Source organism: Portunus trituberculatus, chromosome 15, assembly GCF_017591435.1.
Source record: "Portunus trituberculatus isolate SZX2019 chromosome 15, ASM1759143v1, whole genome shotgun sequence".
NCBI lineage: Eukaryota > Metazoa > Arthropoda > Malacostraca > Decapoda > Portunidae > Portunus > Portunus trituberculatus.
Genome location: NC_059269.1, coordinates 9,395,076 through 9,412,598, shown reverse-complemented (window position 1 = coordinate 9,412,598; position 17,523 = coordinate 9,395,076). Strand labels below are relative to the sequence as shown.

Sequence of the window (17,523 nt, the reverse complement as noted above, 5' to 3'; positions counted from 1 at the left end):
CTCAGGCAGACCGTGGTGATGTATGTACCTCTCTCAAGCCACTCAGATCCGCTTATCTGTACACACAAGAGTCTCGTCTCCTGTTGGGCATCCTGGCTCGTGGTGTTCGGTGATAGCCCTGATACTAATCTCCTTTGTCGTGATGGTGGTGTGTTTACATGGCGTCTACATTTTGGGATGGCATGTCAATAGTGGAAGGAATCATACACCACGTAGAAAAATACATTTATTGTATTAGACACGTATATAAAAATACAGATAGGTGGTGAAAGTAGTATCTGGTATATAAATGAGACCTTAACCTTCTCCATTCCATCGCCTCGGCTTCTCGTGAACATAGCAGCGTGGTCTCCCAAGGCGTCCCTCCGCGAGCACAACAAGGTCAAAGGAAATACGTTATTATTGTATGGTTGTCTTGTTATTGAGACAAGGGAGAAAATGTTATACTCACTCTTGGTCTTGGATAGTTTGGAAATAGGTGGCGTTATTGAGAAATGTGATGCCTTTCTTGCGTAACAATCTTTATGTGACCTGTGTGTGTGTGTGTGTGTGTGTGTGTGTGTGTGTGTGTGTGTGTGTGTGTGTGTGTGTGTGTGTGTGTGTGTGTGTGTGTGTGTGTGTGTGTGTGTGTGTTTGTGGGTGGGTGGGTGTGGTAGGGGTGTTGGGGTTGGACTGGGGAAGAGACGCACATAGGTAATCAGTGTAGTGCTTCTCGCTAAACATGAATAAAGTATTAAAGGTGAAAGAGTTTAAAGGTGTTGGCGGCAGCTTCACAAATAAGAATATCAGATTAATTAATTCCTCTGTTGCAGAACAATGATTCATGCTCAGCGGGAGAGCTTCCCACCGGACACGTCACTGACTTACGTGGCATCAATTCAGCTAGTCATTTTTATTTTATTTATTTATTTACTTTGGTGGAAGTATCTCAATATTTATACTGAATCGAAATAGGAATGAACTTAAGAGTGAGCAAAGTAGAGCTGCACAATTCGCTGTTGGTGCATCATACTCATCATAATCATCAAGTCGAAGGAAATATTAATATGAATAACCCACCATGTTCGTCTCCCGGAAGTGACGCTTGGTGTTTTCCTTTCCTTCACCTTGTATTGTGTGGCCTTGTGGCTGTCTCCTCACTCTCGTGCCATGAACCAACTCATGCGGTGTAATCGGATTACCTCCACTCCTTCCCGATGCGTGTAGCGGTGTTGTGTCAACAGTGATGCATCTCTTTTTTTATTATATAATGTGGGCTTTCCGCGGGATTTTATGGGCTAAAGGAGGTACTTTTTGGGGCTACCTCCTATTAAGAAAGCCCTGTGTACACTCGGACCGTGACCAAGATTCGAACCCATGGGCTTGGGGATCTCTTGGAGCACAATGCGCGCTGTACCATGGCGGCTCCAGATTGCAAGCACTTCAACCATTCACTGTTTCAAAACACGACGAGATGGTTTTGACGCGTGGCATCGTAAATTAAGCTTAGATTTTCTGTGTATTTTTTCTCATGTTACACACAGTCAACATTTACTGACGTAGAACCAGCACACATTAATGACATGACCCTACAATACGAGACTTCTACTTGAATGTTTCCTTTCCATTGAGATATATTCTCTTCGTTCACTTCTAGAGGCATTCCTTGATATGAGTGAGAGGTGTCGCTACAAAACACTATCACAAGTTCCCGGGTAAAGGTTCTCTATCGAATGTTATCAGAAAAAAAAGAGTTCTTGTTCCCTGTGAGTGCAGCACAGTACTTGTCGTCACTTGGGTATACACAACTCGGCGCCATATATCACCCTCACGCGGCACAACATACACTACATACGTACACACCTCCCACGTGCGCGCAAACACACTAGCCAGCACGAGTACGAACAGTCACGTGCACTAAGCTCTTGGTCTTCTCGTTTCGTCCGTAAAGCTTTTGCAAATCTGACCGAGTGGTTCGCGTTCGTTCGTCGGCCGCTGGAGGTCATAGTAAAAAATCCGGCAATAGGAAAATAATTGTCTTCTGATGTGAATGTCAGCCCCGCCACGTGACGTCCTGTGGGATCATACGCATCCTTCTCAAGTCACACTTTTCCTTATTGAGCTTCAATTGTGGCCGATTCGAAGGCAATGATTGGCAACACACCGGCGAGCGAGAACAATCACAGCAGTAGCAGGTAGAGCGCTGCCAGCAGCAGCAGCAGGTAGGAGCTGCCGCACCCTTGGCAGGTGGAGCCCGTCTGCATCGCCTGTGGTAATTCTCCTGTTGGGAAATGAGACCAAAGAAGAGCAGTGTTAGAGGGAATATTAGAACGTGAGTTATGTTTGATTTCATATGCCGAAGAGTAACATTAGCTGCTTTTAGTTGTTATTTGGGGTTCATTAATTGTTGTTTCGTGCTCGTTAATCGCTTCCTTACCAGGAAGCGTTTTCATATTCATTTTAGTAACAATTTGGCGATTTTATACAGCTTCAGAAACATAGGTTAGGATTAGAATAGTGAAGACTCTGGCCGTTATTTTTTTTACCTCCATGCAAATAAAATCATCTAATCATACCCTAAAATTAAGGTAAAAATGCGTTTCAGTATTGAAGGGGTTAATAGTTAAACAGTGCATTGAAAACTGTCAGACGTCTTGCTTGCTTCAGTGATTATAGTCTCTTCTATCTCCATGTGTGATGCAATGGCGGTCCTCACCTTACCTTTCCAGCTGAACATCTATTTTCTAATCTCTATGGTGAAAGGCAGATACATGTCCACTAAGCAAGGGGAATGTTGCGTTAGCTTGTATAATTGAGTTTTGTAGAGCATTCTATTGTAATCTAATCGTGAATATGTTTGTTACCCTAGCATCATAGTAAGTAGAAATAAGTAAGGCTACTAGAAGCCATCAAAGGCCTCAAGAAAACCTAATGCTACCGTGATGGTGATAACACAACACGCATTCATAAAAAAAAAACCATTGCAGTGATCAACAACCAAGAAAGAAATGGAAAGAGGAAGAGGAAGAAGCAAGGAAGGAAGGAAGGAAGGAAAGTACATAAGCCTAACCTTTTTCTCATTTTTCCATACGGGAGAGAAAGAAAAGATCCCTTATGATAATGGTAATATGCTGTGACGGAATTCACTCGCGAGGCAAAAGAAACCTGGGAAAGAAACCCTTTTGCTGGTGGCGTAAAAAATAGACGTGTAAAGATTAGGTTATAGGCTAATGAAGCTTGAGGTAGCGAGATTACACTGCCTTCCCGTGTGTGCCTAGTGAATACTTCCAAAGAGAGAGAGAGAGAGAGAGAGAGAGAGAGAGAGAGAGAGAGAGAGAGAGAGAGAGAGAGAGAGAGAGAGAGAGAGAGAGAGAGAGAGAGAGAGAGAGAGAGAGAGAGAGAGAGAGAGAGAGAGAGAGAGAGAGAGAGAGAGAGAGAGAGAGAGAGAGAGAGAGAGAGAGAGAGAGAGAGAGAGAGAGAGAGAGAGAGAGAGAGAGAGAGAGAGAGAGAGAGAGAGAGAGAGAGAGAGAGAGAGAGAGAGAGAGAGAGAGAGAGAGAGAGAGAGAGAGAGAGAGAGAGAGAGAGAGAGAGAGAGAGAGAGAGAGAGAGAGAGAGAGAGAGAGAGAGAGAGAGAGAGAGAGAGAGAGAGAGAGGAGAGAGAAGAGAGAGAGAGAGAGGATGAGAGAGAGACTTTGGTAGAGAGGAGACTTTGGTAGAGAGGAGAGTGTGGGATGGGATTCAGAGAGAGAGAGAGAGAGAGAGAGAGAGAGAGAGAGAGTCATAGTCATAATCATCAATAGTAGAAGCAATACCCATACCATCAGTCCTCATTACAGTTTTTGCAGTAATAGTAAAAAGAGAGACGAGAGGAAGAGAAAAAAGGGAGGAGACACACAAGAGCACAAGACTCACAGTGGACAACCCTCCTCAGAATATCCTTCCAACTATACATATTGCTATTCAACTTCTATAGGGACCGGCACCTCAGTTGGCCTTTTTATGTCAATATATTCCTTTGCCCTTTGCCGGATTTCCTTCTTGCGTAAAAAAACAAACACTCACCGTTAAGCACCCGAACTCTCACAGACGCCTCCTTCATGCCCTGAGGAGCACATATATACAAGCCGGAGTCCTTAGTTGTCACGTCCTGGATGAGGAGAATACTGGTGGTAACGGAGCCCTTGTCTGTGGTGATGGACACGCCCTGCCGGGAACCATCGAACGACACCATCTGCGACAGGAGGCGTTTTGAGTGACGCGGGGATTAGAGGCTTACCTGCGCTGCTTCAGGTGAGCTGGGGGAGAAAGAAGCTCAGTAAAGGATTACTGTTCTTGCCGTCTTTCGCTCCCTGTCTCTCATGCTTTCTGATACTCTTACTCGGGATATTAAGTGCGTTTTATCAGTAGTTTTTTTTTTCCTTGTGTGTGAGCTTCTGTCTGTCTCCTATACCCGCTTGCCAGCAGTCTATAGTTAATTAAGTGTTTCATGCGCCTGTATTCAGAAATGCCATCCCCTCTCACTACCACAATTTTCCAAGGCCACAGAGGCAACTGGCCAAGTTTACAAGACAGTTTCTTCTTTTAATAAACTAGAATTATTGCTAGACCATTACTAGAACAATAGAAATACCCATAAAACCCGAGCATTTTTAAGTAGAGACTTTGGAAAGTAGTGATGGTAAGAGCACAGCCTTTCAGAATACAGGTCATGCTCTTAGTGCTGAAGTAATGTTTGTGGTGATTGTAATGCAGGAGTTAATATGTATTCTCAGTCTTTTCTCCTTTCTTGGGAACTCTGGAACTGATTGTCTTTTGGTGCATTTTCGTCCTGCCTATGACTTGATCGCTTTTAATAGAAAGGTTTTTAAGAAATTTCCCATTTATAATTTTGAGTGTTTCATTTTGACCACACTCATTAAGGTCTGGCATCTTCAAAGGACCTTTTTCACGTCTTCTTTTTACTTACCTTTTGTCACAACCCTCCCATATAATATTCGTGGTTGTTCTATTACTACTACTACTACTACTACTACTACTACTACTACTACTACTACTACTACTACTACTACTACTACTACTACTACTACTACTACTACTACTACTACTACTACTACTACTACTACTACAGTGATGAAAACCGTAAGAATTAAGAAAAAGACAATCACTTAGTCTGGTGTACAAGTATTCATCGCTAGAGAGTAAGAGCGCTGGTTCCCTTTCAGTGTTGGACTGTGCAGTAGACTCGAGGTTAACAGGTGTCCCATGCGTAACGCTGAGCTATTAAGCAAATGTTGGGACATGAACTCGAGGTCCGCATAAACATGAGATGTCTGGCTTCCGAGTCGTGTAGCCGTTTCTCCTGTGCAAGACAGTTCATGAGGTACAGAGTGGCGCACAAATCACCCTCCCACCATTAGCTTCCGTGTTTAGTACAGCCGCTGTGAGAAATTCCTTGTACTGGTCTAACAGGAAGATTATCTCGGGTAAAAATTATAAGATGATTAGAGTTTTGGCAAGAACAATGTAGTAAGAGCTTAGTTCATGGGGAAAATGTGATGAGATGAAAGTTTTTGTTGTTGCCGTGTGTATGAAGCGCAGGAGAGCACAGACGATTTCCGGAAACTCATCACGCAAGTCGCTGGTCACCTGCCTGCCTGCGGTGGTGGTGTGCTTCTTAATACTTCCTGCTTCCTCCCGCCTACGTTATTTACTTGAGTGTTTATTCTGATGTGCTTGTAAAGGGACGCAACACCTCCATGCAGCAGAGAGGAGTAAGTGTTGTTGTCGTATACATTTAATTTATTCCTAGTCCATTTTGGATGGCATTGGTTTTAAAAAAATTGTATAACTTTTAATAATTTTTCTCTAATGTTCAGGTGAACCCAGTTACTTTTAAAGAGTCTTTGGGTATGTACGCTTTTAGAAGTGCCTAAGGTGCCTTGTTACCGTTGTCCTTGTTCTCGTATTGCCATCGGTAGTGAGGGTATCTGGATGTGTGTCATTGTGGGGCTTAGTACGGAAGGTGCTGCGATAAATGTTAAGACTACAAGAGCCTGTTTATGTAGTTTTGAACTTTTGGTGTAAGTCTGATGTGAATATTGCTTCCTTCCCTTTGTGAACCTTACATGTCATGTCTACAGAGGGGAAGTGTTGTCTTACGGAAGGCGCATTAGCATTAAACTCTTGCTAAAATCTGAATTTAATAATGACGATGCCCTGTCTGTCCGTGGCATGGTGATTACTAACTGGCATTTAGCCAGCGAGGGCCCGGCTTACCGCATCAATACTGCACCACCTCGGCCACCCAGCGACGGAGCCACCAGTGGGGATAATGCCTCCCTCCGCCCCCTTGGGGAGAAACACTGCGTAAAGTTTCCGTATATTTTGGTATATGATTGCATTATCTTTAGTTATGGTGGACCGCCGCGTGCAGGTTCACGAGGGAGGTGGGAGAACAAGACAGGCGTAAATCAGTTAACAATTTATGTTTTAACCAAATTCACTTTCATTACAAAAACTTAGTGTAATGTCGTTATTAAAATTTTAAATTAATTAAATTGTTCATTTTTGTATACATTTATTCTGCTGTTCCATGATACATTCCGTGATGTCAATTTGTGCACTAAATTTATTTGTTCTTAGGCCCAGGTTAAAAGTACCGGTGCAAAATGTGCTGAGCGTGGCGTAGAACCTTTCTGACATTGGCTCCCCTGTAAGGCAGCCAGCAGCGCGTCACTAAGTCTTCATTCGCCATAGTGACCGACGCCAGAGCCTCAGTTCGAGACGAGGAGAGAGAAAGAGAGAGAGAGAGAGAGAGAGAGAGAGAGAGAGAGAGAGAGAGAGAGAGAGAGAGAGAGAGAGAGAGAAAGAAAAAGAGAGAAAAAGAACTAGAAAAATATATTCCTGAACGTAGCATCGATCATAGTGTTTATATTACAAAAGCTGTACCATATTTTGACCTCCAAGACGCCTCACCTTGTCTCGGTGATACCAGAAGACGTGATCAGGGGGCTCAGGGCTGTCCGGTATCACGCAGGTAATGTTGAGAGGCGAGCCGTGGTCCACATACAGCTCTGGTCCAGGTGGGATCACGGCGCGGGGTTCTGGTGGGAGATAGAAGTGTAGCAAGTGATGAGGGGAAGGAAAGCACTTTGTATCATGTGAAGCATCAATGCGTCAGCAGTACATAATTGGGTGAACAGTGTGGAATCCCTTCTTATGTACGGCACGGGATTCTAGCTGATGATACAGGCGTAACTAACGATTAGAAATAAAGGTAAATAAAAGGTAAGAAAAGATACTTTATATCATGTAAAGTATCAAGGCGTCTGCAGTATCAAACTGAGTAACGAGTTTGAAATCCCTTCTTCTGTACGGCACAGGGTTCTAGAGGAATGACATAGGCGTAACAAATGATTAGGTGAAGGCAAGAGCTTTGTATCACGCGAAGTGGACTATCTAATCAGACTGTGCAGCGGCGACTTTAAGCTTTGTAGCGCGTGGCCAATCTTCCATATACACTTGAAAAAGAACACTAACCGTAAACCCAGAGATCAGGAATCACCTGAAATCAACGAGAGCAGGTGAAATAGGGAGATAAAACCACTAACTTGGATCCAGATTCCAGACAGTAAAGATTCCATCCATCACATACGCATCCGTCTATACCCAACCTGCCCGTCCATCCCTTCAGCTTTCCCTCCAGAGTCTACTACTGTGAGGTCGCCAGACGCAGTTATAGTCAGGATAATGTTTGCGAGCTGCTCCGCCTGCTGTTACGGGCACGCGAGCAAGGGCGTTTCTGGCCCTTCATAAACTGTAGCTCTTTTTCATTTTGCACAGGGAAGGCTGGAGCAGTGAAAGCTTATGGCCTCATAGTGTGTGTGTGTGTGTGTGTGTGTGTGTGTGTGTGTGTGTGTGTGTGTGTGTGTGTGTGTGTGTGTGTGTGTGTGTGTGTGTGTGTGTGTGTTGATTGGTTTCGCTGTTGCGCGTATTTTCACTTCTGGTGTGGAAATAGTGTAAAAATTAACCAGCGTTCCTATTTTTTTCGGTTTAGTGGTAACCTCGTGTGGTATTTCCAACTAGTGCTGTTTGTTTCTGCCTTTACTCCGTGTGTAAACTCTGCAGACCCACAGACAAACACATTATAATTACGGATTGGCTTATGTGATGAGAGAGAGAGAGAGAGAGAGAGAGAGAGAGAGAGAGAGAGAGAGAGAACAACATAACGAAAAGTATTTACGGTGCGAACTCTGCCGCGAGAGAGGAGACAGGCCATGCATATAGATGTAGAACACGCAGTAGCCACTGGGGGGGACTTACCCACTACGTTGAGGGTGATGACACGGGAACGGGTGGGCCGCGTGGACACCTGACACTCGTACTTGCCGGAGTCGTGCAACTGCGGGAACTTGATGCGCAGTGACCAAACGTCCGATCCCGGCTTGTTCATGGCCTCGAAGCGGTCATCGTTCGTGAAGGTGAGACGGCCCACAGTCAGTACGTGAATGTCGTCATGGCGCACCCACGACACCTGCACACACACACACACACACACACACACACACACACACACACACACACACGTTAGTATTTGCACATTACTAGAATTTAAGGCAGTATATAAAGTATATAAAAAATGTGTATACAGTTATGCTGTTAGTCTTGGTAGTGGAGAAAGACATTTTTCAAGTATATAGATATTTGTATAGGTAAAACTCCATTCCGTACAATTTCCAGCCTTAGTTTCATTTACTGTAGGTAAATTTTTCTTATGAATAGCCAAAGTGATGAATACAAGACGGGTATGGAGGATATTAACTCTTTAACTAGCGCCACACAACTAAGAAGGGAGCAGGTGTCGTTAAGTGCCACCTGTCCGCCGCCCTACCACCGCCGCGCCGCGCTGAGAGGTGCAGACATGAATTGTGCTGACTTTTCCAGTACCTGCCGCGCTGTATGCTTTGCCGGGCATTATCGAAAATGTATTGCATAAATATTTACACAACTAAGTATCCAATTTCACACGCGCGAGAATATTGCAGCTTGTATAATATGAGAGAGAGAGAGATAGAGACTTACTGTTTTGGTGCCAATATTGAGAACATGGCAGCGGAGGTAGGCGGTCTTTCCTCTAATGACGGTGACGTTGGTGACGGTGGTGTTGGCGAAAGAGGGGAGCACTGTGTTGCTGAATCTTGCAGGAGGCGTGAACACAGCGCTGGAGCCCGCCCCCACCACCCTGTGCGTCATGCTGCTAGGGTACACGGCACCCCCTTGAAGCACGCTGTTGTTGGCCGTGCTGGTGGGCGAGGAGGAGGAAGAGAAGCTGAATGGACGCACCAAACTTGCTTGGCTCGGGGAAAGACCGTCAGAGAATAGCTCAGGGGACGCGTCATTGCCTCGAGTCCACGTGACCGCTGAACATCTCACTCCTGCAACGAGAATGTAAGGAAGGTTTACTAGTTTATCCACAAGTGCTGCTTTGTGTATTGCCTGGCTTACTTACCTATCGAAACTCCATTGGCCCTTTCAATACCAGGACATGTTTTTTTTTATATTCATTCTGCTTACTATTTGGTAATCTTATACAAATTCAAAAATTTATGTGGGGGATTAAAATAGTAAAGAATGACCATTAATCTTCTGACCTCCATAGACCTTTCCTAATGTGAATGAAATAGTGTAATCGCACACAAAACTCAAGGTAAAAATACGTCCCTGTACTGAAGGAGTTAAAGGAAAAAGTGAAGTGGACAGATAGGAAAGGAGAATAATTTTGTATTTAGTTTTATGGTATTCAAAATGAAACGTTCTTTAGTTATGAATTGAAGCTGTATGAGAAAAAAAAAGGAGAAGAGAAAGATGTAACTGGCTGGTTCACTCGCCTATCAAAACTTCATTAAAAAAAAAAAGTTGAAATGGACAGATAGGAAAGGAGAACAATTTTGTATATTTGGTTTTACTGTATGCAAAATTAAGCGTTGTTTCATATATGAATTGAACTTATATGAAAAAAAAAGAAGAGAAAGGTATAACTGTAGTATTTATTTTCTCGACAATCTACATAAAACCAATAGTAAGTACAAACTTGTTAATTATGCCATAAAAAAAAAGAAAGTTCAACAAGGATTCAGTTACCATTGATAATAAAGAAACATGAAAACACGAGCACGAATAACAATAGGATCAATGAACTGGTGGTGTTTTGTAGTTATTTTTACATCCTGAGCCTGTGTGATGTTCCCGGGCCCGCTGAGGGAAGAGCCTTTGATGGAATGAGCATGCGGAGTGGTCCCATTGCCAAAGCCTTACAGTATCCTCGCGTTGCCCGCATCACTAACACCTATTGGCAACATAATTGTGTGAATTTTAGCTCCTTCCGTACTGGGACGCATTTTTACCATTTTTGGGCATGATTCGACGATTTTATTGACATTGGAAAGGGTCCATCTCACATGGCTTACATCACTAGCACGTTTTGGCAACAAAAGTGTGTGAATTTTAACTCCTTCAGTACTGGGACACATTTTTACCATTTCTGAGTATGATTAGACGATTTTAGTTACATTAGGAAGGGTCTGTTGAGGTCACAAGATTAATGGCCAGAGTCTTCACTATTTTAATCCTCATATAAGTTTCTTAAGCTGTATAAAATCACCATATAGTAAGCAGAAGAAATATGAAAAGATGACTTAATACTGAGAAATTAAGATTCATAGACATGTGGTAGTGGTATGTATACGTTTCATCCTTCGTCTATTAATCTTGTAAGGTAATATGGGCATGTCTTATTGTATCTTCGACGTTATACCATTCCAGAAATCAAGATATATTTAAAAAAAAAACACACATATCTGACAAACTCCTTATTCAGTTTCAGGGAACTTCAATTTAACCAGTTTTTTTTTTTTTTTATCAATTCCCTTCTATTCACCTATATATATATATATATATATATATATTTTTTTTTTTTTTTACCCTGTAGGCAGTTTCCACTACATGGTGAAAAATAGATATATCCACAAATATAATACGAGATCGGTGCAGTGAGGGGAAGGAAAACTGAATTCCTCCAAACACACCACACAAACTCCTCCCTCTCCCGTCCCTCGCTGCAGTGGTATATCGCGTCCATCAATGCCTCACTTCAGCCTGGTGTTGACATACGTGGCTCGTCCTCCTCTTCAGCCAGGAAAGTGCGCCGAATTGAACCTCTTATAATCTTGGAAGCTGCCTGGTTTGGAAAGACTGCCTTTGTCCCCTCGCTGCGCCTCACAGACCGCTGCGGTGTATTAAGGAACACACGACTACGGATTATTGTCTTTCCTTTGAACCAGACATTAAACTCCAGCGTGAAATTTGAAGCTCAGTGTCCATGCGAGGGTTTCCAAGGAAGATATTGTGTGGTGTGATATTTTTCTCGCTAAAATCTGTACATGGAAATGCGGATTTTTTTTGTCATATTAGCTGTGATTGGTAGTGGCATAATATTTTTCTGTTGCTTTTTTAATGCATTTTTTAAATATTTTAGAGATGCAGGGAACACACGAGGAAGTATTTCACATCATCCTCGCTAGCTAACCTCCGGCGGTGTGGCGTGGGATGGAGTCAATTAACTTCATTCAACCTTTCTTTTTTTCCCTGATTCAAAAGATATGTTTTCATACACGGAATTCTTTTTTTTTTCCTCCCTCTCCCTCTCTCTCGCTCTCTCGCTCTCTCTCTCATGCTAATACTTCATTCCATGCCCCGTGTTTGCATGGACTGGGACCGCGACCTTTCCCCACCAAAACCATATTACTTAGTGCGTGTTGGAGTACCAGGGAGGAAAATGGTTCGTAAACATCTATTTCACATGTGGTGGTATATTTCCTTTCATGTTGTTTCAGTTTTGGGAGCGTTGAATTCCAGCCAGTTTAGAGGGAAAGAGGAACCCTGTGTAATGAAAAATACTCATCAGTTATTTGTTTATATATCTATTTTATTCACCATATTTGAATTTATAGTGATGGCGATTTGAGTCTGTCTCGAAATAAAGACATTATTGGTGAAATTACATTGCTAGCGAGTGAAAACCGTGCATATTCAAGTTTTGTTCGTAGTTATGGCGTTGCTTTGGTCTTTCTGCTTTAGGAGTGATGGTGGTGGTGGTGGTGGTGGTGGTAAGGTGAGGTGGCTGTGGTAATGCTGGTGGACTGGTTTCCCTGTTTTGCTGATGCAGGTGGTGGTGGTGGTAGTGGTGGTGGTGGTGAGTAAGTGAGTGTGAGTGATGAGGGAAGGTCTAAGAGGACTAATTAGCTTTTGTGCCTCAAGACTCTCTCTCTCTCTCTCTCTCTCTCTCTCTCTCTCTCTCTCTCTCTCTCTCTCTCTCTCTCTCTCTCTCTCTCTCTCTCTCTCTCTCTCTCTCTCTCTCTCTCTCTCTCTCTCTCTCTCTCTCTCTCTCTCTCTCTCTCTCTCTCTCTCTCTCTCTCTCTCTCTCTCTCTCTCTCTCTCTCTCTCTCTCTCTCTCTCTCTCTCTCTCTCTCTCTCTCTCTCTCTCTCTCTCTCTCTCTCTCTCTCTCTCTCTCTCTCTCTCTCTCTCTCTCTCTCTCTCTCTCTCTCTCTCTCTCTCTCTCAAACCTCAAGTACAGATTTCTTCTGATTAATTTCTACATTGCTTTTCGTAGTTGACCTTCACTTGGGTCGCCTCAGGTCACGCTCATTACGTGGGATCGAGATCCGGTTCCGTGTGTTTGATGGCCACAGGAACCATTTGAATTAGAGGCTCCGCGGCACGAGAAGCCTCCAGGTGCTGCGAATTTCCATTGTGTGGTGAAAAAGGCTGCGAGATTCTTTGTATTCGTAATGATGTCCTTTTTTCTCCCCTTTTTTTTTTCTTTCTTTATTCTATTTTTCCTCCACCCTCCTCCCACGTGCTGGACCCTAATAATCTTTTTTTGTTGATGCCGTTTCTTTGTTATCTGGGAGGTTCTGTGCTGCAGGAGGTTCAAGGAACGAGCTTTTTCCTTCGTCTTGGTGGACTGAATAGAAGGAGTTTCTTTTCCTTAGTGGTGGTTGAGAATATTTTGTACCTGTATGGGTTAAAAATCTCAACATTTCAAGAGGTTCACGTGAAAAATGATATCTGTGATTGCTTCAGAAAGAGAAATATCGTAAGTACTCGCATTCTCGCTCGGTCTTTGCCAATTAATCAGCTCAGTGTGTTGTGATCAGTCGTCCTCAATCCCTTCTTTTCATTTTCTTAAGCATTCAGTCGCCTTAGCCTTCGAGAGGAAGGTCTTCGATGCTTTCATCAAGGAAATCCAGGAACGGGTCTGAAAAATATACTTGATTCCAAATATTTTTTTCGTACGTTGAATTTTAACTAGTAGGAAGAACTGTGTGTGTGTGTGTGTGTGTGTGTGTGTGTGTGTGTGTGTGTGTGTGTGTGTGTGTGTGTGTGTGTGTGTGTGTGTGTGTGTGTGTGTGTGTGTGTGTGTGTGTGTGTGTGTGTGTGTGTGTGAATGGATGGGTAGGTGAAAGATAGTGGAAGTACACACACACGCATACACACAGACGTGAAAGATAAAAATAATGCAAGAGGAAGATATCAGTTTATACCCTCTTTCTTTCAATATTTCACTTCTCTTTAGTTTCATTGATAATTCCAGCGTCCACATATTTCATTCTTGGTGCACTGAATGGGAAGATAGAGAGAGTCTTATTCGTCCTCTACCATGGAAATCCCTTTTGTGGTCGACGATTTCTCCAATATTTACACTAACTAAAGCATATTCGAAGGTGATGTTGAATATTGATGGTGTCATTTAGACCCATATTCTGAAACACTTACGCGCTGATCTTGACTATTTTCAGAAGGCTCTAGTTGAAGTGACACGGGTTTTTAAGGATATTTCTGTAACTCTAATGACAAGTTAACAAGTTTTCTGCATTATCAATAGGTTAAATACTTTTTAGAACTCGGCTAATCGTCACTGTGGTCTTTGAAAATGGACACGATGAGAGAGGGAAGCGTTTCATGAATATGCCGCTTAGACGTGCTTCCTCGCTGCCTCATGACATATTTTTCTCCCCCTTCCAGGTTGCTATCGCTAAGGCAACGAACGAGATCCAAAAGATTGTTCGTAATAGCTAACTATCTATGTAAATGGTAGGTGTTTTTCTCTACGTACTTTGATACACAACGTGACGAGACAAGACGTGAGACTTAAGCCATACTCATTAACGCTTCTGCGCCGCACCTCCACTACTTTCCAGACTTTATTTGAAGGTACACGAGTTTTTAAAAATGTTTCTACTCCTCCAGTGAGATTAACAAGATTTCTGCATTACTAATAAGTGAAGCAGTTTTGAGGGCATGGTGATCAATTCTTTAGCCTTTCAGAATAGTAGTGGTGAGGGAGCATTAGCTTTCTAAATATGGGCTTTACTATAAGTTTCACCACCACCACCACTATTGCCACCACCACCACCACCACCACCACCAGCCAGTCGGAAATGAGCGTGAAAAGTTGTTCTGTTCTTTCAGCAGTTGAGCGCGACACAGCATTTAACTTTAAATAGGAAAAGGTGCAGACAAAGAAGCGTAAATTGCTTTCGACTTCTTTATATACACGATTTGCTCTCTCCTCCCAATCCCTGCGTCGCTCCTGGCACTCCATAACGTAGCAGGAAAATGTTGGCTACCACCAGACATCTTCTGATATTACCTGTCCTCTGGGCGCAATAAGTCTCCTGTGTATGTGCCTCTTATTGTGTCCTATAATTTCGTGGGTAATATACAGAGAAACCATTATTTGATTGCCTAAGGCTCCCGCTGCGGCGTCACAATATCTTTGGTGATTTGGGGTGTGGTCTAGTGCAGTATATCCTTTGTCTGTGTGTGTGTGTGTGTGTGTGTGTGTGTGTGTGTGTGTGTGTGTGTGTGTGTGTGTGTGTGTGTGTGTGTGTGTGTGTGTGTGTGTGTGTGTGTGTGTGTGTGTGTGTTTGCTTGTCTGTCTGTATACAAGGTGGTGGAAATGCATTTGTCTTTGGTATATGCAATTTGTGAGTGCTTGGTGTGTATGTGTGTGTGTGTGTGTGTGTGTGTGTGTGTGTGTGTGTGTGTGTGTGTGTGGCTGTACGTGTGTGAATATATGCTCGCCAAAACTTCAATATCCGTACATTGCTTCCCACGGGCAGGCCTGCACCCGAAGCTAACATTTGGGGTTCGCGCGGGATCATCCAATATAACATTAAGGCAGTAGCAAGAGAGATCCTGCTCTCCTCCCTTCTCCCACGACCTCGGCTGGCGGAGCGTGGGCCTCGGAATCAGGTACTGGCAGATATAGCACTAGAATGGCTGAGGCTGTTCCACCGGGGCTCATAAACTTGATAGCCAGAGACGCAACGAATCTCATTAATTTCTTCAGTACCATGACACGTTTTCATATTCATTCTGGTTACTATTTTAACGATTTTACACAGCTTCAGAAACTTATGTGGGGATTCAAATAGTGAAGACTCTGGCCATTAATCTTTTGGCTTCCATAGATCCTTTCTAATGCAAATAAAATCGTCTACTCATACCGAAAAATGAAGGTAAAAATGCGACTCAGTATAGAAGGGGCGAATATTCCTAAATCTATCCTAGCATTAATAGAAGCCTCAAAGACAACTTATACATTCACCATTCTAGTCACACCAGGTTCCAGATACAAGCAGATCCAAGCTTGAAGTCAGAGAGCGCTAAGGTATCATGCTTTTACGAGTGGATGGGTGGTGTGCGACATTAATGGGACGGCGGAGCACTGTCAGTCTTTGGTGGAAATGTCCTCAGTAGTGATACAGAACCGCTCTCTCCTCGTCCTTTGCTCTGTGAGTTTACGGAGAGAGAGAGAGAGAGAGAGAGAGAGAGAGAGAGAGAGAGAGAGAGAGAGAGAGAGAGAGAGTCCATATGCTACCACCACACACACACACACACACACACACACACGCACTGGTAGTTTCCCCTCCATTTATGCCCATTAATCTTAATTTATCACTTTAACAAATTAGATGTTGTGTGTGTGTGTGTGTGTGTGTGTGTGTGTGTGTGTGTGTGTGTGTGTGTGTGTGTGTGTGTGTGTGTGTGTGTGTGTGTGTGTGTGTGTGTGTGTGTGTGTGTGTGTGTGTGTGTGTGTGTGTGTGTGTGTGTGTGTGAAGGCGGCGGTGGTTAACGTTGATACTCATACATAAACCAGCAGCGGTAAAAGGAGATTATTACATGCACGGACATGCGAAAGACAGACAGAAACATTTTATATTGCAACAAAGCTACATTTTAAATCGTTAGCCACGTTGCCATATCACACCAGACCAAGAGAAGCCACACACAGACACAGAGACAGCTAGACCACCAGACCAGGGACGTAAGGGAGTCAGGTCAGGCTACGTCAGATAATCCAGGCAGTAACAGACTTTTTTTTTCCAAGTGGCATTATTACCTCTGTTATTTGAGCAATTGACAAGGATTTGGGACTTGGTGACCTTTCTCTTTTTAAACAGAGAGAGAGAGAGAGAGAGAGAGAGAGAGAGAGAGAGAGAGAGAGAGAGAGAGAGAGACTTGAACTGCCACTCTCAGCCCCGTTGCGTCATCACCATAGACCAGCGGTGTTATCCTCTCAACCGACTCAGCAACGACGATCTCAAACCCAGCAGAAAAAGAGTGTCTTCCAGAAGTAGTGGAGTCTCTGCCGAAGTAACATAGGCGAAGTGTCATTAGAAGCTAAGTAACTGATTAGAGTGCAAGTGAGAGGCAGCGAGCATAGCATCCAAGACTTCTTTTAGATCTCACATGGCCTCGTCCCGCTAGCAATGACGCTCTTAGTGAGGTAGAATGAGCCATCCCGTAGCGGTGCTAAGGTACGCAGGATTTATATTTTTATTTCTCCTTGCGCGGCCGCCAGCGAGAGCAAATACTGGTGTTCGCCAAGCTGATGATGTGCTTTCCTGGAAGGTGCAGTGGGTTCAAGGGAATGTCGGTGGCTTCCTCAGTGCCTGGCTGGCTGTTCCTTGCTTTCCTGCAAGGTGTGATGGGGTAGCGGCAGTGTAGAGGCTGTGTATCGATTGTTGTTTTGTCCCTTTGCCAACTGAGTCCTCAGCAATGGCAGGGCCCGTGACTGTCACACCGAGTCAGCCGCTGTGACCTCTACGCGCTGAGACCAGAAAGTGCATATGGTTGTAAGAAAGGAGTAAGCTGATTTCTCTCTCTCTCTCTCTCTCTCTCTCTCTCTCTCTCTCTAGTAATCTGGTATATCGAAGACTCGTACGTCATGAGCGGGGATTCATTTCCTGACAGTCCTTGACTTATATCGGCCAAATCTGAAATAGAGGGACGCTCGGCTGGCTTGCTGGCTGTCCAAAAATCTTTCAGTCTCCCGGAATTTTTGTGAGTTTGGAAATTTCCCGGTGGTTTCCTTGTCCCAATACACGTCAGCTCGTCTCATGAATGTCTCCCCAGCGGATGAGGCGGACTTGCACTGGTATTGAAGTTTACGTAAAGGGAAGGAAGCTTTTTGTGAT

The 17,523-nt window shown here is 43.7% G+C and overlaps 1 protein-coding gene across 2 annotated transcripts in view; it reads right to left on the bottom strand.

The window, feature by feature from the left end:
• Positions 1 to 213: 213 nt before the first annotated feature.
• Positions 214 to 17,523, bottom strand: part of LOC123504255 (peroxidasin homolog) — a 70,681-nt gene continuing 53,371 nt past the window's right edge. For both annotated transcript variants that reach the window (XM_045254641.1, XM_045254640.1), the window contains exons 3-7: positions 9,061 to 9,413; positions 8,302 to 8,512; positions 6,955 to 7,082; positions 4,042 to 4,210; positions 214 to 2,260 (exon numbers count right to left, since the gene is read on the bottom strand). In XM_045254641.1, coding sequence (XP_045110576.1) covers positions 2,160 to 2,260; positions 4,042 to 4,210; positions 6,955 to 7,082; positions 8,302 to 8,512; positions 9,061 to 9,413 — 962 coding nt within the window. In that variant the 3' untranslated portion in view covers positions 214 to 2,159. The remainder of the gene's footprint in view (positions 2,261 to 4,041; positions 4,211 to 6,954; positions 7,083 to 8,301; positions 8,513 to 9,060; positions 9,414 to 17,523) is intronic.